Genomic DNA, 26,848 nt, shown 5'->3' on the forward strand with positions numbered 1-26,848 from the left:
CTTGTGCCAACTGTGGGTCTGCCTGGCACCCCACACGCGCGACAACTTGCAAAGCCATTGGACAGAGATGCCAGCACTGCGGAAGGAGGAACCACTTCGCCAGGATGTGCCGCTCTGCTCCCACGTCAACATACCCGCCACGCCGCTCACCAGACCAGCCGAGGCGAACCACCATCCACTGCGTGGGCTCGTGCGCCAAGCCATTCAAGTGGTGCACAGTGGAACTGGATGGAGTGAGCTTCCCACTCCTGCTGACACTGCAGCCTCCAGGTCACTGTTGAACGTGTCCACAGTTCGACGGCTATTTCCTCATCTCCAGATCAAGGCCAACGCTGAGGACTTGTTTGGCTATGGCCAAACTAAGATTGGTATGGTTGACACTGCCACCTTCACAGTGACCCTTGCTCAGACTTCCCCCCTTCATTTTCCCAATATCCCGTCATGGCGCCAACCTCTTGGGCTTTACCTCTTTTCCACAGTCGGCTTTTCCGCTTGACAACGGGTGCCACAATTCACCCCCAGGCCTTCTTTATCTTCCCCTGTAGCATCACACTTGCACTTGGATCCCTCTCATTCACACACATATGTCCTGTCTTGAGCGCTGATCTTCATTCCTCTACTTTCCAGGGCATATCTCCACATCTCTAGTTTCTCCGCCACATGTTCCCTGTTCTCGCTACAGATCACTATGTCATCTGCAAACATCATGGTCCAAGGAGATTCTTGTCTAACATCGTCTGTCAGCCTGTCCATCACCATAGCAAACAAGAAGGGGCTCAGAGCTGACCCCTGGTGGAGTCCCACCTCCACCTTGAATTCCTCAGTCACACCGACAGCACACCTCACAACTGTCTTACAGTCATGATACATGTCTTGCACCGCTCTGACTTTTCCGTCACTCCAGACTTCCTCATGCAATGCCACAGCTCTTCTCTGGGCACCCTGTCATACGCTTTCTCCAGATCTACAAAGACACAATGCAATACCTTCTGACCTTCTCTGTACTTCTCTATCAGTATTCTTAAAGCAAACAATGCATCCGTCGTACTCTTTTTTGGAATGAAGCCATACTCCTGCTCACAAATGTTCACTTTTGCTCTTAGTCTAGCTTCAACTACTCTTTCCCAGAGTTTCATTGTATGGCTCATCAACTTTATTCCTCTGTAATTAGTACAACTCTGCACATCTCCTTTGTCTTTAAAAATGGGCACGAGTACACTTCGTCTCCATTCTTCAGGCATCTGTTCACCATCTAAGATCTTGTTGAATAACCAAGTCAAGAACACCACCGCCACCTCTCCATGACACTTCCATACCTCGATTGGTAAATCATCAGGCCCAAGTGCCTTTCCCGCCTTCATCCTCTTCAGTGCCCTCCTCACTTTATCCTTGCTAATGCTTGCTACGTCTTGGTCCACAACAGTCACGTCTTCTACTCTTTGTTCCTTCTCATTTTCCTCATTCATCAATTCTTCAAAGTACTCTTTCCATCTTGCCATCACACTACTGGCACCTGTTAATACATTGCCATTTCTATCCTTAATTACCAGAACCTGCTGCAGGTCCTTACCATTGTAGCATATGTCACACTGCTACAGAATGTTGCGACAGGTCGAAAAGCAGCAGTGACGTCACGACCGCAGGTAGATTAAGATGGTGGCACAATAAACACGTTGACAAAGCAACTCTCCTCTCTCATTCCTCCGGACACAACATTGGCGACGAAGATGGACTTCCACACAGCTCCCCTCCCCTCGTTCCTCGCGCTCCCCGGTGAGCCACCAGTCCCGTGGTCCCGCTGGTATGACTCGTTTACGACGTATCTGACGGCGACCGGACTAAACGAGGCAAGCGAAGCACGCCGAACGGCTATGCTAATACACAGTTTAGGTAGTGAGGGGCAGCGCATTTTTCGCTCTCTTGGACCCGCGAAGCTATTGCTCGAGGACTCTCCCCCCTTCACCTTCCAAATATCCCGTCATGGCGCCAACCTCTTGGGCTTGGACTTGTTTTGTGCACTCGGCTTTTCCATCTCTGACAATGCGGGTGCCACAATTCACCCCCAGGCCAACGGGGGTGGAGAAAGCTCCAACCAAGCAGATGGCCTGCCCGACTCTTCCTCAGCCAGCAGAGGGCCCAACGAGAAGCGCCGGACGAAGCAACACACACTTACTGTGTCGGACTGGGTCCACATTCGCCGGCCGTGCTGCTCTCACAAATTGGACTCATTCTGGACAGCACCAGTCCAGATTACCGCCCAACTCGGACCGACCACCTTCTGTCTGGCTGACAGGTCCCGTTGGCATGCCAGCCGCCTAAGGAGAGTGGCGGCACCGACCCCCTCGAACGACTTCTCAGGCAAAGACTACTAACGTCCTGTCACACATCAGAGAACACCGATGGGACGCCTCGAAGATCGTGGTGAACCAGCCGTGCCTGTGGGGCCAGAGCCTCGGCCAGCTCGCGTTCGCCTTTGCCTTTTGGTAATTTGGACAATTATCACCGATTTTGAATGTTCAGACCCTAGCCAGTGCTTAGCCTATCGCGTGGCAGAATAACCCACACGGCTAAGCAGGGAAACCGGCAGTCAACCATCTCTGTCTCGCCAGCCTGTAAAGATCAGTCTCACCTTCCTTGCTGTCCAGCCAAGCATACAAGTCATCATAGGCCTCTTGTTTGGCCTTTGCCACCTTTACTTTAACCGTGTGCCGCATCTCCTTGTACTGCTGTCTACTCTCGTCCGTCCTGTCAGTGTCCCACTTCTTCTTTGCTAACTTCTTTCTCTGTATACACTTCTGCACCTCCCCATTCGACCACCAAGTCTCCTTATCTACCTTTCTAGTACTTTCCGACCTGTGTCTCTGATTATGTTCGCTGTAGTTTCCCAGTCATCTGGAAGGACCTCTTGCCCACCCAGTGCTTGTCTTACCTCCTTTCAAAATATCATGCAACACTCTTCCTTTTTCAACATCCACCATTTTGTCCTCACTTCAGCCTTTGGTTTCTTCATCTTCCTCACTGCCAGCGTCATCCTACACACCACCAACCTATGCTGTCTGGCTACACTCTCACAAACCACTACTTTGCAGTCACTGATTTCCTTTAGATGGTGCAGGTGACACAAAATGTAGTCTACCTGTGTACTTCTGCCTCCACCCTTATAGGTCACCCTATGTTCCCGTCTCTTCTGAAAGAAAGTATTCACAATAGCCATTTCCATTCTCTTAGCAAAGTCAACCACCATCTGTCCTTCAGCGTTCCTCATCTGGAGTCCAAACCTGCCCATCACCTCCTCATCATCTTTGTTTCCTGCGCCAACATGTCCATTGAAGTCTCCACCAATTACAACCCTCTCACTTCTCAGGATGTTCTGTATGGACTTCATCAAAGTCCAACCAAAATTTCTCCTTCTCCGCCAGCTCGCATCCTACTTGCGGGGCATACCCACAAACAACATTGAACATCACACCTTCAATTTCTAGCTTCAGACTCATCATTCTATCTGATACTCTTTTTACTTCTAAGACATTCCTAACAAACTCCTCTTTTAAGATAACCCCAACTCACCATGATAGAACAACTTAAACCCTGACCTTAAGCTTCCAGCCTTGCTCCCTTTCCACCTGGTCTCCTGGACACACAGTATGTCTACCTTCCTTCTCTGCATCATGTCAACCAGCTCTCGACCTTTACCTGTCATTGTTCCTACATTCAAAGAACCTACTCTTAGTTCTATACTCTTGGCGTTCCATTTCTCTCTTTTCCTCCGGGCACACCTCCCTCCTCTCCTTCGACCAACAGTAGTCCATTTTCCACTGGCATCCTGAAGGTCAACAGTACCAATGGCGGCCGTTGTTAACCTGGGCCTTGACCGATCCGGTATGGCAGGGGTCGGGAACCTATGGCTCGCGAGCCATATATGGCTCTTTTGATGATTGCATATGGCTCGCCGATAAAACTAAATGCATATTTTCGTTTTTTCGCCTTTCATTTCCCGTTGGGGCTGCAGTTGGCGGAAAGCGCAATTTTGATTGGATGTCACTGACCTAGGTTGGCCGATAGCGCCATTTTGATTGGATGATAGTGGTCGTCATGTTGAAACAGGTAAACGGCCCTTTAAATGAGCCTAAGTAGTGCACTTCAGCGTTAATGCACCAGAGCATTAGAGGAGAGAAAATGTTCTAATTTGCAATGATACAATCCCATCGATGAGACAGTCGAATGTCAGTGACATTTTAACAAGCCCCATGTTAACGTTAGCATCAACATACTTCTGCGAGAAGTAGATTGCAGGTAGCAAGTGTGGAAGCTTATGAGCCGTGTGCAGGCTAGCTAGCAGTAACTTTGCCTCTGGACCGGCAAATTGAATTTCATTCCGATCATTTGCTTGGGTTTTTACCAATCACGAGGAACGGAAAACCATTCATGTTAACGGTGAGTACTATCACAAAGTTATTTTAAATAATAAATGCTAATATTTTGTTGAGATTCTTAGGTTTGATTCGCATATTTGTTTTGGCAATTTTTTTTTACGTCGGATGCCCTTCCTGACACAACCCTCTGTATTTATCCGGGCTTGGGACCGGCACAATAAGACACTGGCTTGTGCTCCCTTGTGGCTACATTAGAGACCACCATGAGTAGGACGCGGTAAAGAAAACTAGGGGGGTGTGTGGGCGTGGTTTGTGTATAAACGAACAGGTATGTGCTTTATGTAGAACATTGCTGTTTTAACAACCCTGAAAATGGCAAAGAGACATGGTTATGAAGCTCAGTTTAAACTGAAGGCTATCAGCTACGCCGAGGAACATGGGAATCGAGCCGCCGTGACATAATACGCGGACATAAGGCAAGGTCCGGAGGTGGAGGAACGGCCGGCGAATTATTCTGAAAAGCTAGCGAAAAGCCTTCGTTTCCTGTTGTGCTTACCTGCCATGCTAACGGAGAGAAACGCCTGCCGATTGTGATTTTTTAAAAGAAAGACTTTGCCTAAAGAGACATTTCCAGCAGTCCAGTCATTATCAAAGCAAACGAAAAGGGCTGGATGTTACGCCACAGTTTGACAATGGATTGTGGATGCTTGGGCTAACGTGTCTGCTGGCACGGTGGCTCGAGCTTTCGGAAAAGTCGGTACCGGTAATGTGCTCTTTTTTACCATGCCGACGCATATTGAGTGATGATTACAAAATGTAATTACTTTGTAATTAATAAATAAAGCACTACCAAACTCAGTTTTGCTCCCGATCTGTTTTTTTTAAATACACACACTTGTATGCCAGTAGAGGATATGTACCGGTATATAAAACTTGCGCCCTATCAGCCGGTGCGCTCAATGTCTCCCCCCCTTCACCTTCCAAATATCCCGTCATGGCGCCAACCTCTTGGGCTTGGACTTGTTTTGTGCACTCGGCTTTTCCATCTCTGACAATGCGGGTGCCACAATTCACCCCCAGGCCAACGGGGGTGGAGAAAGCTCCAACCAAGCAGATGGCCTGCCCGACTCTTCCTCAGCCAGCAGAGGGCCCAACGAGAAGCGCCGGACGAAGCAACACACACTTACTGTGTCGGACTGGGTCCGCATTCGCCGGCCGTGCTGCTCTCACAAATTGGACTCATTCTGGACAGCACCAGTCCAGATTACCGCCCAACTCGGACCGACCACCTTCTGTCTGGCTGACAGGTCCCGTTGGCATGCCAGCCGCCTAAGGAGAGTGGCGGCACCGACCCCCTCGAACGACTTCTCAGGCAAAGACTACTAACGTCCTGTCACACATCAGAGAACACCGATGGGACGCCTCGAAGAGCGTGGTGAACCAGCCGTGCCTGTGGGGCCAGAGCCTCGGCCAGCTCGCGTTCGCCTTTGCCTTTTGGTAATTTGGACAATTATCACCGATTTTGAATGTTCAGACCCTAGCCAGTGCTTAGCCTATCGCGTGGCAGAATAACCCACACGGCTAAGCAGGGAAACCGGCAGTCAACCATCTTTGTCTCTCTGTCTCGCCAGCCTGTAAAGATCAGTCTCACCTTCCTTGGTGTCCAGCCAAGCATACAAGTCATCATAGGCCTCTTGTTTGGCCTTTGCCACCTTTACTTTAACCGTGTGCCGCATCTCCTTGTACTGCTGTCTACTCTCGTCCGTCCTGTCAGTGTCCCACTTCTTCTTTGCTAACTTCTTTCTCTGTATACACTTCTGCACCTCCCCATTCGACCACCAAGTCTCCTTATCTACCTTTCTAGTACTTTCCGACCTGTGTCTCTGATTATGTTCGCTGTAGTTTCCCAGTCATCTGGAAGGACCTCTTGCCCACCCAGTGCTTGTCTTACCTCCTTTCAAAATATCATGCAACACTCTTCCTTTTTCAACATCCACCATTTTGTCCTCACTTCAGCCTTTGGTTTCTTCATCTTCCTCACTGCCAGCGTCATCCTACACACCACCAACCTATGCTGTCTGGCTACACTCTCACAAACCACTACTTGCAGTCACTGATTTCCTTTAGATGGTGCAGTTGACACAAAATGTAGTCTACCTGTGTACTTCTGCCTCCACCCTTATAGGTCACCCTATGTTCCCGTCTCTTCTGAAAGAAAGTATTCACAATAGCCATTTCCATTCTCTTAGCAAAGTCAACCACCATCTGTCCTTCAGCGTTCCTCATCTGGAGTCCAAACCTGCCCATCACCTCCTCATCATCTTTGTTTCCTGCGCCAACATGTCCATTGAAGTCTCCACCAATTACAACCCTCTCACTTCTCAGGATGTTCTGTATGGACTTCATCAAAGTCCAACCAAAATTTCTCCTTCTCCGCCAGCTCGCATCCTACTTGCGGGGCATACCCACAAACAACATTGAACATCACACCTTCAATTTCTAGCTTCAGACTCATCATTCTATCTGATACTCTTTTTACTTCTAAGACATTCCTAACAAACTCCTCTTTTAAGATAACCCCACATTCTCTTTACCATGATAGAACAACTTAAACCCTGACCTTAAGCTTCCAGCCTTGCTCCCTTTCCACCTGGTCTCCTGGACACACAGTATGTCTACCTTCCTTCTCTGCATCATGTCAACCAGCTCTCGACCTTTACCTGTCATTGTTCCTACATTCAAAGAACCTACTCTTAGTTCTATACTCTTGGCGTTCCATTTCTCTCTTTTCCTCCGGGCACACCTCCCTCCTCTCCTTCGACCAACAGTAGTCCATTTTCCACTGGCATCCTGAAGGTCAACAGTACCAATGGCGGCCGTTGTTAACCTGGGCCTTGACCGATCCGGTATGGCAGGGGTCGGGAACCTATGGCTCGCGAGCCATATATGGCTCTTTTGATGATTGCATATGGCTCGCCGATAAAACTAAATGCATATTTTCGTTTTTTCGCCTTTCATTTCCCGTTGGGGCTGCAGTTGGCGGAAAGCGCAATTTTGATTGGATGTCACTGACCTAGGTTGGCCGATAGCGCCATTTTGATTGGATGATAGTGGTCGTCATGTTGAAACAGGTAAACGGCCCTTTAAATGAGCCTAAGTAGTGCACTTCAGCGTTAATGCACCAGAGCATTAGAGGAGAGAAAATGTTCTAATTTGCAATGATACAATCCCATCGATGAGACAGTCGAATGTCAGTGACATTTTAACAAGCCCCATGTTAACGTTAGCATCAACATACTTCTGCGAGAAGTAGATTGCAGGTAGCAAGTGTGGAAGCTTATGAGCCGTGTGCAGGCTAGCTAGCAGTAACTTTGCCTCTGGACCGGCAAATTGAATTTCATTCCGATCATTTGCTTGGGTTTTTACCAATCACGAGGAACGGAAAACCATTCATGTTAACGGTGAGTACTATCACAAAGTTATTTTAAATAATAAATGCTAATATTTTGTTGAGATTCTTAGGTTTGATTCGCATATTTGTTTTGGCAATTTTTTTTTACGTCGGATGCCCTTCCTGACACAACCCTCTGTATTTATCCGGGCTTGGGACCGGCACAATAAGACACTGGCTTGTGCTCCCTTGTGGCTACATTAGAGACCACCATGAGTAGGACGCGGTAAAGAAAACTAGGGGGGTGTGTGGGCGTGGTTTGTGTATAAACGAACAGGTATGTGCTTTATGTAGAACATTGCTGTTTTAACAACCCTGAAAATGGCAAAGAGACATGGTTATGAAGCTCAGTTTAAACTGAAGGCTATCAGCTACGCCGAGGAACATGGGAATCGAGCCGCCGTGACATAATACGCGGACATAAGGCAAGGTCCGGAGGTGGAGGAACGGCCGGCGAATTATTCTGAAAAGCTAGCGAAAAGCCTTCGTTTCCTGTTGTGCTTACCTGCCATGCTAACGGAGAGAAACGCCTGCCGATTGTGATTTTTTAAAAGAAAGACTTTGCCTAAAGAGACATTTCCAGCAGTCCAGTCATTATCAAAGCAAACGAAAAGGGCTGGATGTTACGCCACAGTTTGACAATGGATTGTGGATGCTTGGGCTAACGTGTCTGCTGGCACGGTGGCTCGAGCTTTCGGAAAAGTCGGTACCGGTAATGTGCTCTTTTTTACCATGCCGACGCATATTGAGTGATGATTACAAAATGTAATTACTTTGTAATTAATAAATAAAGCACTACCAAACTCAGTTTTGCTCCCGATCTGTTTTTTTTAAATACACACACTTGTATGCCAGTAGAGGATATGTACCGGTATATAAAACTTGCGCCCTATCAGCCGGTGCGCTCAATGTGTAAGTTAAATACAGAAATGGCACACATAAATGAGACTGCGCCTTTTTACACGGTGCGCCCTTTGGTCGTGAAAATCCGGTATCTAAATTAGAACTCACTACCAACTCCTGCTTCTTCTGTCTTGTGCGTCAACACCGCAATTGACTCACCATGATGTTGTTGAATCATCGTTCGTTACAAGAGCACTATACTCATGATAAGATCAGGCCTGTACTCTACCCGACTACACAGCCATCTAGTGAATCTTAGTCTATGTCATAAATAAATGGCTTGATTAACGAAATGAATATGACTATGTCGCCTTTCAGTTGTGGTGTGACGGGTGGTCACCATGTAGATGTTTTTCCTTTCATAATACTTTACTTTACTTGACCCATCAATATAAAAAATACAAGTATCCTAGGCGTTCTTTGGATTCTCAAGATGTAATGCGATCTACTGATTTGGTAATATTTTTATTGCCGTCCTCAGTCCTCACTGAGTCTGACAGGGTTGTTCTGAAAAATCAGAACACCTTTATTCCTCCCACAATGGGGAAATTTGTTGCATAGGAAACAGCGGTGGCAGCAACATGTGGCCGTCAGGCTACATTTAATATTTGTCTGATTGGTTTGGAGATAAAGGAGATAATTTTAGAGAGAGAAACTCTGAAAATGGCGATATAAACTAGTACTTACTGTTTGTACAGCTGTGACCGAAAGCTTTCAGAAACCTTTTCATCAGCTTGCTAAAATAAAACCTCTTCTTTCTCATGAGCACCTTGAAGCAGTAATTCATGCCTTTGTCACATCTTGGCTCGATTACTGTAATGCACTTTACTTTGGCTCCATGAACTGTCTCGAGCTGGTCCAGAATGCTGCTGCTCACCTCTTGACTGGTCGAGTTATTTTCAACATCTCGATATTTGTTTTCACATGGCCTAGTTCCTCTTAGTTCTATACTCTTGGCGTTCCATTTCTCTCTTTTCCTCCGGGCACACCTCCCTCCTCTCCTTCGACCAACAGTAGTCCATTTTCCACTGGCATCCTGAAGGTCAACAGTACCAATGGCGGCCGTTGTTAACCTGGGCCTTGACCGATGCGGTATGGCAGGGGTCGGGAACCTATGGCTCGCGAGCCATATATGGCTCTTTTGATGATTGCATATGGCTCGCCGATAAAACTAAATGCATATTTTCGTTTTTTCACCTTTCATTTCCCGTTGGGGCTGCAGTTGGCGGAAAGCGCAATTTTGATTGGATGTCACTGACCTAGGTTGGCCGATAGCGCCATTTTGATTGGATGATAGTGGTCGTCATGTTGAAACAGGTAAACGGCCCTTTAAATGAGCCTAAGTAGTGCACTTCAGCGTTAATGCACCAGAGCATTAGAGGTGAGAAAATGTTCTAATTTGCAATGATACAATACCATCGATGAGACAGTCGAATGTCAGTGACATTTTAACAAGCCCCATGTTAACGTTAGCATCAACATACTTCTGCGAGAAGTAGATTGCAGGTAGCAAGTGTGGAAGCTTATGAGCCGTGTGCAGGCTAGCTAGCAGTAACTTCGCCTCTGGACCGGCAAATTGAATTTCATTCCGATCGTTTGCCTGGATTTTTACCAATCACGAGGAACGGAAAACCATTCATGTTAACGGTGAGTACTATCACAAAGTTATTTTAAATAATAAATTCTAATATTTTGTTGAGATTCTTAGGTTTGATTCGCATATTTGTTTTGGCAATTTTTTTTTTACGTCGGATGCCCTTCCTGACACAACCCTCTGTATTTATCCGGGCTTGGGACCGGCACAATAAGACACTGGCTTGTGCTCCCTTGTGGCTACATTAGAGACCACCATGAGTAGGACGCGGTAAAGAAAACTAGGGGGGTGTGTGGGCGTGGTTTGTGTATAAACGAACAGGTATGTGCTTTATGTAGAACATTGCTGTTTTAACAACCCTGAAAATGGCAAAGAGACATGGTTATGAAGCTCAGTTTAAACTGAAGGCTATCAGCTACGCCGAGGAACATGGGAATCGAGCCGCCGTGACATAATACGCGGACATAAGGCAAGGTCCGGAGGTGGAGGAACGGCCGGCGAATTATTCTGAAAAGCTAGCGAAAAGCCTTCGTTTCCTGTTGTGCTTACCTGCCATGCTAACGGAGAGAAACGCCTGCCGATTGTGATTTTTTAAAAGAAAGACTTTGCCTAAAGAGACATTTCCAGCAGTCCAGTCATTATCAAAGCAAACGAAAAGGGCTGGATGTTACGCCACAGTTTGACAATGGATTGTGGATGCTTGGGCTAACGTGTCTGCTGGCACGGTGGCTCGAGCTTTCGGAAAAGTCGGTACCGGTAATGTGCTCTTTTTTACCATGCCGACGCATATTGAGTGATGATTACAAAATGTAATTACTTTGTAATTAATAAATAAAGCACTACCAAACTCAGTTTTGCTCCCGATCTGTTTTTTTAAATACACACACTTGTATGCCAGTAGAGGATATGTACCGGTATATAAAACTTGCGCCCTATCAGCCGGTGCGCTCAATGTGTAAGTTAAATACAGAAATGGCACACATAAATGAGACTGCGCCTTTTTACACGGTGCGCCCTTTGGTCGTGAAAATCCGGTATCTAAATTAGAACTCATTACCAACTCCTGCTTCTTCTGTCTTGTGCGTCAACACCGCAATTGACTCACCATGATGTTGTTGAATCATCGTTCGTTACAAGAGCACTATACTCATGATAAGATCAGGCCTGTACTCTACCCGACTACACAGCCATCTAGTGAATCTTAGTCTATGTCATAAATAAATGGCTTGATTAACGAAATGAATATGACTATGTCGCCTTTCAGTTGTGGTGTGACGGGTGGTCACCATGTAGATGTTTTTCCTTTCATAATACTTTACTTTACTTGACCCATCAATATAAAAAATACAAGTATCCTAGGCGTTCTTTGGATTCTCAAGATGTAATGCGATCTACTGATTTGGTAATATTTTTATTGCCGTCCTCAGTCCTCACTGAGTCTGACAGGGTTGTTCTGAAAAATCAGAACACCTTTATTCCTCCCACAATGGGGAAATTTGTTGCATAGGAAACAGCGGTGGCAGCAACATGTGGCCGTCAGGCTACATTTAATATTTGTCTGATTGGTTTGGAGATAAAGGAGATAATTTTAGAGAGAGAAACTCTGAAAATGGCGATATAAACTAGTACTTACTGTTTGTACAGCTGTGACCGAAAGCTTTCAGAAACCTTTTCATCAGCTTGCTAAAATAAAACCTCTTCTTTCTCATGAGCACCTTGAAGCAGTAATTCATGCCTTTGTCACATCTTGGCTCGATTACTGTAATGCACTTTACTTTGGCTCCATGAACTGTCTCGAGCTGGTCCAGAATGCTGCTGCTCACCTCTTGACTGGTCGAGTTATTTTCAACATCTCGATATTTGTTTTCACATGGCCTAGTTCCTCCTTACCTCTCCAAACTCATCCACACCTTCCACTGCCTCAGGTTTGCTGACCCGATTTTATTAGATGTGCCAAAAACTAAACAGAGGCTCAGAGGGGATCGAGCCTTTTCTGTTGCTGGTCCCACTCTCTGGAATGACCTGCCACTGAACATTCAGCAAGGCCCCTCACTGTCCATCTTTAAAACCCACCTCAAAACTCACTTGTACTCTTTGGCATTTGACTCAGCATGGTTCCGACTTGATCTAGGCTTTACTCCCTGGGTGCTTTCGAGTATCTTTGTGACAGCTTTATTTCCTGTATATGATCGTTGTCCATGTTAAGCGCTTTGTTAGAGCTTCGGGTGTTTATAAAACGCTACATAAATCAATATATAATGTTTTGTATTGTATTGTACAGTAGCAGTGTGAGATCATTTATGTTTTCCTCAATCCTCTCACATTTTTTTCTGAAGTCTGTTTCTGGATATAAAGCAAATGCTTTGTTAAGGTGAATTTAACCTGATCAAATGCACAATGGATGTGATCGTGGTGCCACCTTGTTGTTTATTAATTCAACTAAAAACCTGCCCTCCATTTGTCGGACTTAATCGAGCGAAAGCTCATTTTGGGATTTAGTGACAACAAATAAAGCCTTCGAAGATCATAGAATAAAATATTGTTCCCCCTCAGAGGATTTCCGATACAATAAGCTCTTTCCTCATGAATGTCACCTTCAGTTAGCAATTGGGAAACCACTGCAGGCGTTAGGGATGCTCTACCACTTGGGCAGTCATCTCCATCACCTTACAGTTAATTTACACAATGTAATTGATGCATATTGTATATATATATATATATATATATATATATATATATATATATATATATATATATATATATATACACGCACATGCGCACGCTCACACATTGTTGTGTAGTTGCCAAATGTTTTTTGGATGTGTTCTTTTAAGTAAAATGCAAACATCCGCATTTGTTTGTCAAAGGAATGGATTAATATATTAATAACTATGAACTATGATATCAACTATGATATCATCTTAGTAATCATAATCATAGTCATACTATGGGCTGTATGGCTTTCGGGCAGCTCAGCAGCATGCCTCAGCCAACAAATGAAAGCAGAGGGTGACTCTGCTCACTCACTCTGAGCTGTGTAGACATACAGTGTAGAGTGACTGTACAGTATTTTTTTTTTAATTTTAGAAATGTACTCTTTTTTTATTTTAAGTTTAAAATGTCTTACATTAACCATATTCCTCCCCACGTTCTGGCAAAGGTTGAAATTCAATCCAAGTACCTCATACTTCTATTCCTGTTTATAAATGCTAAATGGTCATCTAATCACTTTTCTACTTCTTTGTCTTGGTCATTTGTGGGGTTACAACTCTGTGGTGCGCACCCCCACCCACTGTACAAGAAGTGCAAAGCTAACGACTAACGACTGGCCTATTTGTTAAACCGGTCTGGTGTGTGTGAGGTTCAATTTGGATCGTTCATACAATAGCCTGCTTAGGCAAAACAGGTTAGGCAACATTCGTAATGCTGATGAGGTGATACCGGTTGGAGTGGGGCAAATAGGCCAGTCAGGAATGTAGGAACAATCAGTGGGGCCACAGGGAGTGGTCCTCTGCTCCCCCCAACCTGAGAGTAGGGACCTATCATAGCGGTGTCCGGCGCCGCCATGTCTGGACATTAGGGATATATAAATAGGGCCGATACGACCAGTCAGACTCTAGTTCGCTGACGAAGCCTCTTGGATAGGAGGCGAAACGTCCGAAACCTTCAAATTTGTACAGATGACGGCTGAAGAAACCTTCTCATCGATTACATCAATAAATAAGCAGATAACAAAGGAAACTGTTCTGCACTAGTGGACACATTCTGCACTAGTGGACACTAGTGGACAAAAAGGGTGATGGCATTGAAAGCTTGATGAACTTAGTACAACGATTGAAAGCTTGGTTTTACCGGGATATTTCTTTGTGTCAGTCCAATTGATTATGATCTTTGGGAAAAGAAGGGTCCGTATTAATTCTTCAATGTTGTCCCCTCTATGGCTGCATCGCTCTCGTGTACTGTGCTGACAATTATCCATGAATCTTTTGGGATGAATCGGCACTTTCTGTGTTTCTATTCGAGAATTGCAGCAACACAGAGAACTTAAGCACACCTTTATTTTCAACGCCATAAAGTTGGAATGGATTGGAAAGTTGGTTTGTGCTTTAAAAACAAACTTCAAGTGCCGTAGTAATCAATTATTTGGTTAATTGTCCATTAAAAATGTGCCAAGTTTGTAGTATTCACTGTGAACTGAGCAGAAACAGAGACATTGTCAATTAAGTCTTCACTAAAAAGCACATTTATACAATACTGGAAATATTCCGGTTCCCTTCACCCACGCAGCTCTGGGAAGATACTTCCATATACAGTATGTAAATATGGCAATAAGTGAAAAAAAAAGAGAAATGGCAGAAATGTTATGGTACTGGGAATTGTCAGACTCCCAGTATAAAGGGACATTTGCTTCCATGCACAGGCAAATGGACTGCAAAACATAAACCAGGCAGAGCTAATTTGCCACACAGCGAGTGGCCTGCTCCGAATGTTAAGGTGCCGTTCGGCATTGCTTTAAATGCGGGACGCCTGCGGTCCTAATCGGCAATGCATCAAAGGTTATCTGCAAGCACTCACACAGAGACTACCTGCCAGGGAATTTCAATCAGCCTCCCCCATATGTAATTAAATGGAAATAATTGCTTTCATTTCACTTTTGTCATTTTATTTTGTCAAGCCACAATGCACATTGTTCTGTTACTGCCTGTTTTTTTTTATTCCACGTCTTCCTTTTCTTCACCTAACACACCAAAGTAATCTTTGTTTTTTTTTATTTTATTCTTTTGTTGGCTTCTTCCATTATGTTCTCAAAGTAAGTCAGACCTCCAGCTAAGTGTGTGTGTTGTGCAAAACGTTAAGTGTCTTGCTGCCATCATCAGGCAGCAACTTAAACCTGCACCCTGCTATCCAAGTTTTTTTTCCCTCATTCGCAGACCGGACAAGCTGCAGTCCTCAAAACTCTTAAGTGTTCCAAAACCCAAGTGCTTTTCTTGTTCATGTTTTTGACTTTGAATCCTCTTAGCTTCACCATGCAGTGGACATGAAAACATGACGCCACAATTATATTCAACACTTCCCTCCCCAAAAGAATATAACCAATTAAATAGTGTTATCAGCCGTGGATGGGGGGAAGGTGGTGGAATAGAAGAACAAATACGTGGACAATTTTATTGTAACTATGCACACGCTGAATCCAAAAGATTATACAAAAACATCTTTGCACGCAAACAGAAGTGCTATGGATTCTTCTTTGAGTTTTTTTTTCTTGACTGATGCTTTAAAAGGACAACCGGACAAGTTGTGTCCATAATTTGTAAAATGGCTTCAAATGACTTCTACTGAGCGTATTTTAAAAAGATTCCACCGCATATAGCTATATTTTACGTTTTAAGACTCGCACTGAATATTCAGGAAGTCTTGTTTTGAGTTGGTGACGAGTCTGTACGTGACGTCACTAAAGGAATGCCCCCTGACCGAAAAAAAGACACATTGTAGCAGTCCTTCAATCACGTCAATGTATTTTGCTGTATTGTTTGGTCTGAAAACCTTGTGTTGCACCCAAAAGCCGCCAGAAGAGGCAGTCCAAGCTCCATATAAGGAATTTATCAGCCTGTGGAAATGGAGGTGGCCACAGGAGGTCGCCATTTTGTGCCTCTTTTGTGGTGATCGTTTCTCCCCAATGTTGCCTCAAAATGGCATGGAATAAATTCTTTAATCGATTGCAAACATGTATGCTTTCCTCTTCAGAACTATTTGAATCATATTCATAACTGGAGGTGTAACAAGAAAGCATATTCTCCGAATCTGAAGCCATTGTTTTGATTCTCAAGCAATGCAAGACATCTTGGCGTGACGTCACAAACTGGGGGCGGGACTTTCTGAAAATGCCCACTTCGCAGCTCAATTTTTTGCAGATTTTGGACACTTTAAGTCATTTTTATTGGTGTTTTGGTTTTAAATAAAAATATCATACTGCGTGTTTTGGGTATTTTAGATGCTATAAAACGTTTTTCTGATGTCAGTTAAGAAACAAAAAAGTGACGTCGGTTGTCCTTTAAGTCTCTATGAACAGTTCAAAAAGACAATAAAATGTGGCCCAAAACCTACAAACATGCTTTTGAATCAGCAAAATGATTCAGTCGCAAAAAAAGAACACATTTTTGAATGACTATGCCAGCGACAGAAAATCTGTAGACATTTAATCTTGAAGGATTTTACACTCTTGTAATGAACAGTGGTTAATATATCATAAATAATTAAAGAATTAATGTTGTTAGGACAGGAAAAGGCAACAAATTGTATCTTTTTTATTTTACAATAGATATTTTCATTAAAAAATAGCGGTGATCTCCCTTTAAAAATGTTAATCGTGGTGTCATATTTTTATGTCCAAAAAAGACACATTTATCAATTTTTTTTGTATCAAACATTATATTCTTAGCATTAACTCATCTCACCTTTCTCCTCCGCTTCGGTCAGCTAAAGCAAAGTGAGGCAAATGCTGACACCAAAGAGAAGCTCCCTCTCCGACTCAGGATCTTTGAAAAGTTCCCCAACAGGCCTCAGATGGTGAAGATCTCCAAGTTGCCATCGGACTTCACCGTGCCCAGAATCAGGTATGGTGTTCCATTGGCTTTTGTTTCAACTGCCAGCCCATGCAACTCCGCTGGAACAAAATGTAAGGAGTGAAACGAGTCCATGTGAAATTCAAGTACGTTAATTTTGCCTTGGGTACCGCTGTTTTTTGTGTGCACCATCGGAACCACAAAGCGACCCATCCAAAGCAACAATGGTGTATCCTATGCCTGACAATCACACGTGGTGAGGCAAATATATAAATGAATAAATAAATAAATAAATAATACATGGTTATGTGGATACGTACATACGTAGATATGTAGATACATACTTCCCAAATTTGACCGTATGGTACGTGGACATCAGTGATTTGGTATGCTCTTATTTCAAAGCTGTTCGTGGACTCCGTGCCACGCATGGCATGATTTGACTCATGTTCTCTGCTGGAAGTCAGAGAGTTGGAACCTAGGTTAAAAGGATCGAATGCCCCATTTAGGATGGCAGAAGCTGTGTTGTATTTCAAAGTCAGTGTGTGTGTGTGTGTGTGTGTGTGTGTGTGTGTGTGTGTGTGTGTGTGTGTGTGTGTGTGTGTGTGTGTGTGTGTGTGTGTGTGTGTGTGTGTGTGTGTGTGTGTGTGTGTGTGTGTGCGCGTGTGTGTGTGTTGGTGTGCGTGTGTGTGTGCGTGTGTGTGTGCGCGTGTGCGTGCGTGTGTGTGTGTGTGCGTGTGTGTGTGTGTGTGTGTGTGTGTGTGTGTGTGTGTGTGTGTGTGTGTGTGTGTTTCAAACTCATTTGAATTGCAACAAACTGCACCGAACTGGATCCACATCTACGACTATACTCAAAATTGTGACATCCGTATTAGTGTTAGAAAAAAAATGCTACATCAACTAGCCATGTCAGAGCAGTTACAGCCTGTGCAAAAAATATGACTTTTACAAATATATTTTTTTTCATTTTTGAAATTGGGTACCCATGGGGCAAATCTTTCCAACACATAGTCCCCACCATGTGGCAAAAACGTGTGTGTGTGTGTGTGTGTGTGTGTGTGTGTGTGTGTGTGTGTGTGTGTGTGTGTGTGTGTGTGTGTGTGTGTGTGTGTGTGTGTGTGTGTGTGAGTGCCTGCCCACCAAACCAAGCCCTCTCAATTATTATGCTAACCATTGTCATTTTTACTCTGTGCTGTGTCCTCAAGGGAGAGCTTCATGAAGCAATTCATCGACAGGCAGCAGCAGGACCCCAGCTGTTTATTCCGGAGGCTCCCCTCGGCCTCATCATCCTCCTGTGACCACTCCAAGCGCTCGGCCATTGAAGACAACAAGTCCATCGATCAAAAGGTGCGTTAATCCTAAATTTATCTCCCTCCACCACATAGATATGTGGTAACTATTTACCTTTAAAACTACACTTTGGTGATCAAATCTGTAAAAATAAAGACCCGCAATGTTTCGTTTGTCCAAGGACTACAATCTTCCATTGCGCCGACTTCATTAACTTGCTGTATTTTGCAACCTGTATTTGCTCTCTTAGCTTCGCAGGTCGATATTTAGCATCCAGGCGCGGAACCTGCTGGAAAAAGAAACCACAATCAATAAAATACTACGGTAAGATATAGATATATATTAATGGATTGTGTCACATATTCAGCATACATACAAGTGAACACATAGCTCAGCTATGTACAATGTAAAATTGAATGTTTCAATGCACTTCAATTGTTTGTTATACACATTTTGTTTTATAAACTCCTTTACTGCCAGTCAATGTGCCAAAGTTTCCACTCCAGTGCCAGGGTTTTTGTCATTTTCACCCCAATTGCAGGACCCACATCATATTGAGTTTAAAGGACAACCGACGTCACTTTTTTGTTTGTTAACTGACATCAGAAAAACGTTTGATAGCATCTAAAATACACAAAACACGCAGTATGATATTTTTAGTCAAATGCAAAACACCAATAAAAATGACTTACTGTCCAAAATCTGCAAAAAAAAAAAAAGCTACAAATTGGGCATTTTCAGAAAGTCCCGCCCCCAGTTCGTGATGTCACGCCAAGACGTCTTGCATTGCTGGCGAATCCAAACAATGGCTTCAGATTCGGAGAATATGCTTTCTTGTTACACATCCAGTTATGAATATGATTCAAATAGTTCTGAAGAGGAAAGCATACATGTTTGCAATCGATTAAATAATTTATATTCCATGCCATTTTCAGGCAACATTGGGGCAACAACGGATCACCAGAAAAGATGCACAAAATGGCGACCTCCAGTGGCCACCTCCGCTTCCACAGGCTGATAAATTCCTTATATGGAGCTTGGACTCCCTCTTCTGGCGGCTTTTGGGTGCAACACGGTTCTCAGACCAAACATGTACAGGAAAATACATTGACGTGATGGAAGGACGCTACAATGCGTCTTTTTTACGATCAGGGGGCGGTCCTTTCATGACGTCACGTCCGGATTCGTCACCAACTCAAAAACAAGACTTCCTGAATTCAGCGCGAGTCTTAAAACGTAAAATATAGCTATATGTGGTGGAATCTTATTGAAATACGCTCAGTAAAAGTCATTTGAAGCCATTTTACAAATTATGGACACAACTTGTCCGGAGACGTCGGTTGTCCTTTAAGGACTACATAAACATTCAATACAGCGCTACAACCATTGGACTCTCGTCTTCAAAAAAGAGTTAATTCCTAAGTTATATGAGTCTGGAGTTATCAGAGCTTGAAATGGTATACAATACATACATATTACTTTATATAGAGCTTTAACAACAGCTGAAGTTGTAACAAAGCACTAACATGGACAAAACGCAAATGCTGCCCCCTCCTGGAAGGGAAAAAACAGTGTTCTGACCAGTGCTTTATCTGCACCACCGCAAGGAAAAACAAAACCCGAATATCGGGAATGGCGCTCCACGTTACACTTTTCAATTCTCAAGTAAATTTGGGAATGGCAGGATGAGTTCGGCGCAATCCAATCAAGAATTATAGCATGCTTTACACACCTTATTTTCTGTCTTGAGGAAACCATCCCAGGCTTGTCCCTGCACCATTTTAAGCAAATATGCACTCACTCTAAATGCTGTCACAACAATGTAAGAATTCCTCTCACCATCTTGTTGGCAAACATATGCTTAAAAACTGACTGAATTTCGTTCATTAGTGTGTGTGCGATGGTGAGCAGGATCCATGTAATTCAAAAAGCATCAAATATATCGGTTGTGTGCTGCCGCCGGTTGCTTGTTTTTACTTGCTTGTTTTTACTTGCTCAACCTGAGGCACATCCAGTCAAGACATAAAAAGCCTTTTTAACTCTTGGTATAAGCATTTCATAAACTACAACGCATAAACACTGATGTCAACCATTAGACTCTATTTAGATCTAAATTATAGTACATCAATAAATATCTGTAAATATGATTTATGAACAACATTTGCAGTGAAAGGCATAAAACATGACATACAATCCAACAAGACACTGTTTAGTTGGTGACAGAATCAGAATCAGAAAGATTTTAATAGTCCCACAATTGGGAAATTTGCAAGCTAGCTTGTGTTCCATGCTTTTAATCACATAGACCAGGGGTGTCAAAGTCATTTTTTGCCGCGGGCCACATTGTAGTTATGGTTTCCTCTTGAGGGCCGTTATGAATTTGGGGAATCCATTAAAATGTTTAAATCCCTTAAATCCCAAATATTACATATAGAGCACACAGCAAATTAATGAATAACTCATTTTCAAAACTGAAGTCAAGAATAATGACTTTTATTGTGGTTGACATCCAAAAATATGAAATTTTGGCTCAGATTTTAGCAATCATCATGGAATTTAACAAGTTTGATTTGCTTTCGCGGGCCGGATTTGGCCCGCGGGCCTTGACTTTGACACCTGTGACATAGACATTTGCCATACACACACACACACACACACACACACACACACACACACACACACACACACACACGCTCAGACCCACTTCATACTCAGTTCTGTTGTGAAGTGAATAACATAATTTGCTGTTCAACATGACAGCTGGCACTGGGTGTACATTAGCCAGCTGGCACCATATCCGATCTGTGAGGCTCTCTGCCTGACAACCTTTCTCCTCCTCTATCTGAAAGATATAAACTGTATTTGCAATCACTGGCTGGTTTGGCGTTGTCCTCACAAACACAAAATCACATTGGCATCAATATAAAATGGCGGGACACCAAACTGCATTGTGTAACTGATGTAATGTTAAGTGTTGAGCTACTCAACCTCACAGACAACAAATACGTAGTTTGATGATTCATAAATATTTATCATACTGCCCATCTAAAATATAATATTGCGCTGTGATTTGGTGTTCACAGCGCAATATAGCAAGCAGCGAAAGGAAGAAAAACATGGGATGATTTGTTGAAACAGGCAGGCCATTGAACAATGAAAATTATGAGACAAATTGATTTTTAAACAAGAATGTGTCTTTGCTTATCTCTTACACAGTGCATGCACAAGACAGCGGATGCTCAGCGGGTCATTGGAAGGACAACCCGCAAAGGAACGTTCTATCCTTAGTGTGCAACATCACATACGACAAGAGCGTAGATCTTTGCGACACGGCTCCACCAGTCAAAGGATCAGCCGAGGGAAATCGCTGGAGACCCTCACCCAGGATGTGAGTTTGAACCGTTCTTTGAAAGAGCAATTACCCACTGGAACGTCTTTCTCATAACAAATTGGATGACATACCACACAGAAGGCTTTCCTTAAGATATTAGCGAGCCAGCTCGGATGAGAAAATAACATAACGGTCTCCATCTCTATCCACTGCTCCCTGTTGTCAAATAGGTGTCATAAAAAATCCAAATCCAAGTCCCTGTTTAACAAAAATTGTGTGTGTGTGTGTGTGTGTGTGTGTGTGTGTGTGTGTGTGTGTGTGTGTGTGTGTGTGTGTGTGTGTGTGTGTGTGTGTGTGTGTGTGTGTGTGTGTGTGTGTGTGTGTGTGTGTGTGCGTGTGCCTACGCGGTCACGGGTTGATCGCGGGAGATTGTTTGATGGAAAATCAATCTTCGACTGTAAAATGTTTGGCCACTCTTGTGTTAAGGTGTTCAACTATCAAACTATCATGGTTCATGGAAGTGTGTCATGAACCTCTGAATAATGAAGCCTTTCTTTATTTTTGAAGCATTCAAGCACCGTGCGCTACCGCAATGCCCAGAGGGAGGACAGCGAGATCAAGATGATTCAAGAAAAGAAAGAACAAGCAGAGATGAAGCGGTAGTCACACATAAAATGCAGTGCTGTGTCCAGTTTAAAAACATCTTCGGCAACAGCTAATATACCAGAGCTGTTTTTGTCTTCTCCTTCTCTCTGGTCGACCCGACAGAAAAGTCCAGGAGGAGGAGCTTAGGGAGAACCATCCATACTTCGATAAGCCTCTTTTCATTGTAGGCCGGGAACACCGCTTCAGGAACTTCTGCCGAATGATTGTTCGAGCTCGCTTCAACGCGTAAGATAACTGTACTTTTGGTGAAGTTGGAAGCAATAAACCCTTGTTTTTGGTTTTATGGTTTCACTGAAGTATTGAATTGACTTCAATTTAGTAATGGCTTCACTGTAGCAATAGAAACGTTCACATTTCAACAAAGCAGGGACACCAGTTCCCATTAAATGTCAGGCTTGTGTCTGTGAAGTCAAACTTTTTCATGGATTGGATTACATTGATCTACTGTATATGCACACCAACTGAATTAAGTGTGCTGATGCATAGAATGTTGAGTGTACAAACTGAAATTGCAGGTATTTTTTCCTATGCAGTTTTTGAATGCATGCACCTTATACAAATCCAAAACAGGATGACTTTCTATTACTGTCATGTCACAAAGCAAACATGATATACTGTATGATTGCCTTTCTAGATCCAAAACGGACCCCATCACAGGAGTGGTGAAGAACACAAAGTACCACCAACTGTAGTAAGTGTTTGGATTGGATCGGATTGGATTGGATTTGCCTTTATTAGTCCCGCAGTGGAGAAATTTACATTTCACAGCAGCAAAGTTATGAAAGAAATGAAAGTAGAAAAGCAAAACACAGGAGCTGCTGGAAAGGCAGCCAGTCTCGCGGCGCCGTCTTGAAGTCAAAAGAACAAAAAAAAAAAACTAAATAACAAATAACATGACAACACAAAGACACAGAGAGACATTCATTCTTAAGCACTTTCTGTACCCTCTTTGTTACATAAAGCAGTTCCAGATGAAAGAGGAGAGGATCAAAGCGTCTCTTCACCAGTGGATCAGGGACATCATGGTGGAATGTGCACATCGACGACAAGCTAAATGTTGAAAGCAAACACGCAGCTGTAGCATCCATTGACGAAAAGAGATTGTCTCACATCTCCTGTCCCACATAAATCAGCTTCAATTCCATCCCGTGACAGTTCCATATACGCATCGGCGCTCTGCGCTGACGCTTCTTCCTTCTTATCGCGGGCTCCTCAAGCCATGTATCCATCCAGCCGCAGACTGTCCAACAGCACCGACCTTTCACTGAACAAAGCGGGGCTGTGAAGATGCTGCCCATTACAGGCGCAAAAAAAGCACAATGGCCCCAGAGCTGTCCAGCGATGACAGTCGAATGGCACCGACATTCCTCCCATTCAACACAGTACTGGCATATCCATGCTGCCGAAAAGGCGCAACCGCTCAGCACAGTGTCCTCCTTGATGAATGTCGTGGTCAAAAATGCTGAAAAACAATCCTAAACAATGCACGCTAAACAATGCGGATATGCTGGGTTCAAGGCGAATGCAATGTGTAATACGGTTCATTTATATTCATATTTAGTCAAAGCAAAGCATCATGTCATTCTTGTACAACAGAACCTCAGAAATCCTGAGTTGTCTTTTAGAAATACAGTAAAGTCTCGTTATATCGATATTCAAGGGAGTCCGAAAAAATATCGATATAACCGGGACTATCGATATATCCGACCCTGTTTGCATGTAATTTTCTCCGTGCGTGCATAGAAATAGTATCGATATAACCGGGACTATCGATATAGCCGATATCGATATAACGAGACTTTACTGTATATCAAAAACATGAAGCAAAAATTGAGTTGTAAATGTGATTTTAACATAGAACCACGTATGGAACTTGCTGTATCACAGGGAAGATTATGGCTTGCTGCTTGATTCATGAGCAGGACTAAGGTCACAGCGCTAGCCATAAATCGGGAAGTTTTATTTTCCTTTTACAATAGTCGGACCTAGTTTCACGGAATGGATTGTGTTAAACTTTCGGGCTTCCGCTGTTATATTTTCAAGCTTCTGTATGGTAACCACTCATGAAAATTGGAGTAGATATGTAGTGGTTCCAAATATATCGTCAATCGAGCTGATTGGTTGATGTGGTTGATACGTGACCCGAAAAGAAAGTGATCCCGTGGTAGCTAATGAGAGCTGTCAGTTAAGCGCAGGCCTCATAATTAATACAATCTCCAGGCGCTGTAGCTGAAATGAATTTAATTATTTCAGTTCTGCGTCAAAGCACATACTCCTTTGAGAAATCTTGGAGGAAATTCAGTCTCAAATCAGTCGAACAAGACACTCATCAGGTAGAGCATTGCATACACCTGTGTCGTCCATTTGGGTGAAGAAACCTTTTCATTGAGAGTCATTGCCAGTAGTCACCAAGTTCTGAATCATTATGTCACTGAATGCATGTCTGTGCCCGCAGTGACCTATTGGGACTTGTCACCTATTTGGACTGGGTGATGATCATTGTGACCATCTGCTCATGCATCTCAATGATGTTTGAGTCACCCTTCACCAGGGTCATGCAAGTGCCCACCCTGCAGGTTCGCAAAGCATTCAGTGTCCCTCATATACTGTAGTGCCTCTCAACAAAAACCAATAATGATATGTTACATTCCGCCTTCTGTTACAGATTGGCGAGTACGTCTTTGTCATCTTCATGAGCATCGAGCTGAACCTCAAAATCATGGCAGACGGTCTGTTCTTCACACCCACAGCAGTCATCAGGGATTTTGGAGGTGTGATGGACATCTTTATTTACCTTGTAAGGAAACTTATCAGCACACTGTTAGCCGTGTATGCTTGGATAGCTAACATTGGGTGCTTTTCACTGCTGTCTTTCTCCAACAGGTAAGTCTCATTTTTCTTTGCTGGCTGCCACATAACGTCCCTCCTGAGTCTGGCGCTCAGCTCCTGATGATGCTGCGCTGCCTACGACCACTCAGGATCTTTAAGCTGGTGCCTCAGATGAGGAAGGTGGTGCGGGAAGTCCTCAAAGGCTTCAAGGAGATTTTCCTGGTAAGCGAATGGAGCAAATATCAACCGGTGTCTATATATTTCAAAAGTTATGAGACAAGAAGGTAGATAGAGTCGTTGAAAACAAACAAAAAAATACAAGATCAACTGGTAAAGTGAAGTGTTAGAACACCCTAAAAAGTCTTTATTGTGTTTTTATTTCTTGAAACATTTGAAAAGCAATTTTGATCAAGCTGGCTAATAATTAAAATTATAGATTTAATAATAATTATGAGAAAGTATGATAAAATATAGTACATTTAGGCAGTTCACATTCATGCATAGTCTTGGCAAACTACAAATATGGCCGAAGCTGTAGTCCAAAGATGAGTTTGGCACCATTTTTCCCCCAGAGGAGAGAACTGGAATAAAAACAAATGTGCCAGCAGCTGAAAGCCATTCAGTAATCAGGAAGGCTCTCACCAGAAGAAACCACTCCTTAAAATAGTCAGTTGCTACACTGCTCAGCGTTCGGTTCGGTTCAAGTATTGCTCTAGGAGTTTGCCTCGTGCAGTGGAGTTCAACTGTGTAAAGACCAGGGTGACTGCCGGTTTTTCACCTTGCAATCAGCAATTGTCTTTTCAATGAGAAAAGAGACGATTAAGTCCAAATTAAAAGAGGAAGAAGAAAGGAGAAATCTGTCTCATCATTGGAGTTAAAGAGTAAAGTCCCAGTGTAATCCCGGTCAACACAGTCAAAACCCTTTCCAAGTTAGGGGGATAGCTCAAAAAACCAACATAACTTGACAGTGAAAAACCGGTCCCCCCACTGGACAACGGGAAAAAGAGGTTCTGGAAACCAGGATAGTCCAGGCCCCTAAAGATTCAACGGCTTAAATTCACCCAGTTCCCTCCAACTCCACCTGAATTGTGAATATGGCCGACAAGAAGGCAGTTGGCCAGCTTAAGACTGAGAGGACAACTTCACCCGCCTGGTTTACAGCCTCACCAGGAACCATGATGACTTGTCTGAGTAGGAGCTCAGAGACAGTTTTAAGACGCTCATCGCAGCAGCTGACAAAGTTATGGAAGCCAATGACAAGGTAGAGGCCAAACTCCTGATACAGCTAAGAGATGGGGAAACAGAACTCACTGAAGTGCAGCAAGAAGATCTGGACAATACTTCAATAGAATGTGTGTCAAAGCGGCGGAGGTCAAAGGTTTACTTCAGAAGGTCCTGTGGAACAAGTTTGGAAAAAATGAAGTATCCATAGCTCTTCTGACAGCAGAGGAGGCGTGCAGACGCAGCACTGCTGTGGATCCTGAGGATATGAACCTGTATGGATACCAGTTCTTGCTGAACCACCTTGAAGGATTAATGAATACTGCAAAAGAGGTACATAGCCGGTGGAGACAATGGATTCCTGAAGATACAGTAGCTGAAATCCTGACAACCTTAAAAGCCCTGGAAATTCACGCCACCAAGCTTGTCTCCAAAAAGGCTGACTTCATACAAGAAGGGGTAAAGGAAGAGGTCAGGAAGGAACCAATTACGTCCAGTCACCCCGTACCAGCCATCAAGTTGGAGCCAATAACCCTTCTTAAGTTCACCAGAATCAAACGTGACTTCCACAGGTGGAAAAAGGACTGGGAAGCGCTCCAAAGACAAGGTGAGCCAACCGGTTCCAGG

The 26,848-nt window shown here is 43.7% G+C and overlaps 1 protein-coding gene across 6 annotated transcripts in view; it reads left to right on the forward strand.

Annotated features, from left to right (window-relative positions):
• nalcn (sodium leak channel, non-selective) overlaps positions 1 to 26,848 on the forward strand; it is a 111,787-nt gene that overhangs the window by 62,821 nt on the left and 22,118 nt on the right. For 5 of the 6 annotated variants that reach the window (XM_089002275.1, XM_089002280.1, XM_089002277.1 and 2 more), the window contains 10 exons: positions 16,799 to 16,935; positions 18,090 to 18,231; positions 18,425 to 18,498; positions 21,391 to 21,562; positions 22,073 to 22,164; positions 22,274 to 22,396; positions 22,806 to 22,862; positions 24,627 to 24,747; positions 24,837 to 24,968; positions 25,055 to 25,222. In XM_089002275.1, coding sequence (XP_088858401.1) covers positions 16,799 to 16,935; positions 18,090 to 18,231; positions 18,425 to 18,498; positions 21,391 to 21,562; positions 22,073 to 22,164; positions 22,274 to 22,396; positions 22,806 to 22,862; positions 24,627 to 24,747; positions 24,837 to 24,968; positions 25,055 to 25,222 — 1,218 coding nt within the window. The remainder of the gene's footprint in view (positions 1 to 16,798; positions 16,936 to 18,089; positions 18,232 to 18,424; positions 18,499 to 21,390; positions 21,563 to 22,072; positions 22,165 to 22,273; positions 22,397 to 22,805; positions 22,863 to 24,626; positions 24,748 to 24,836; positions 24,969 to 25,054; positions 25,223 to 26,848) is intronic. The other variant, XM_089002278.1, reaches the window with a different exon arrangement.

This window comes from Hippocampus bargibanti, linkage group LG08, assembly GCF_051943395.1.
Source record: "Hippocampus bargibanti isolate YZ-2025 linkage group LG08, ASM5194339v1, whole genome shotgun sequence".
Classification (NCBI taxonomy): Eukaryota; Metazoa; Chordata; class Actinopteri; order Syngnathiformes; family Syngnathidae; genus Hippocampus; species Hippocampus bargibanti.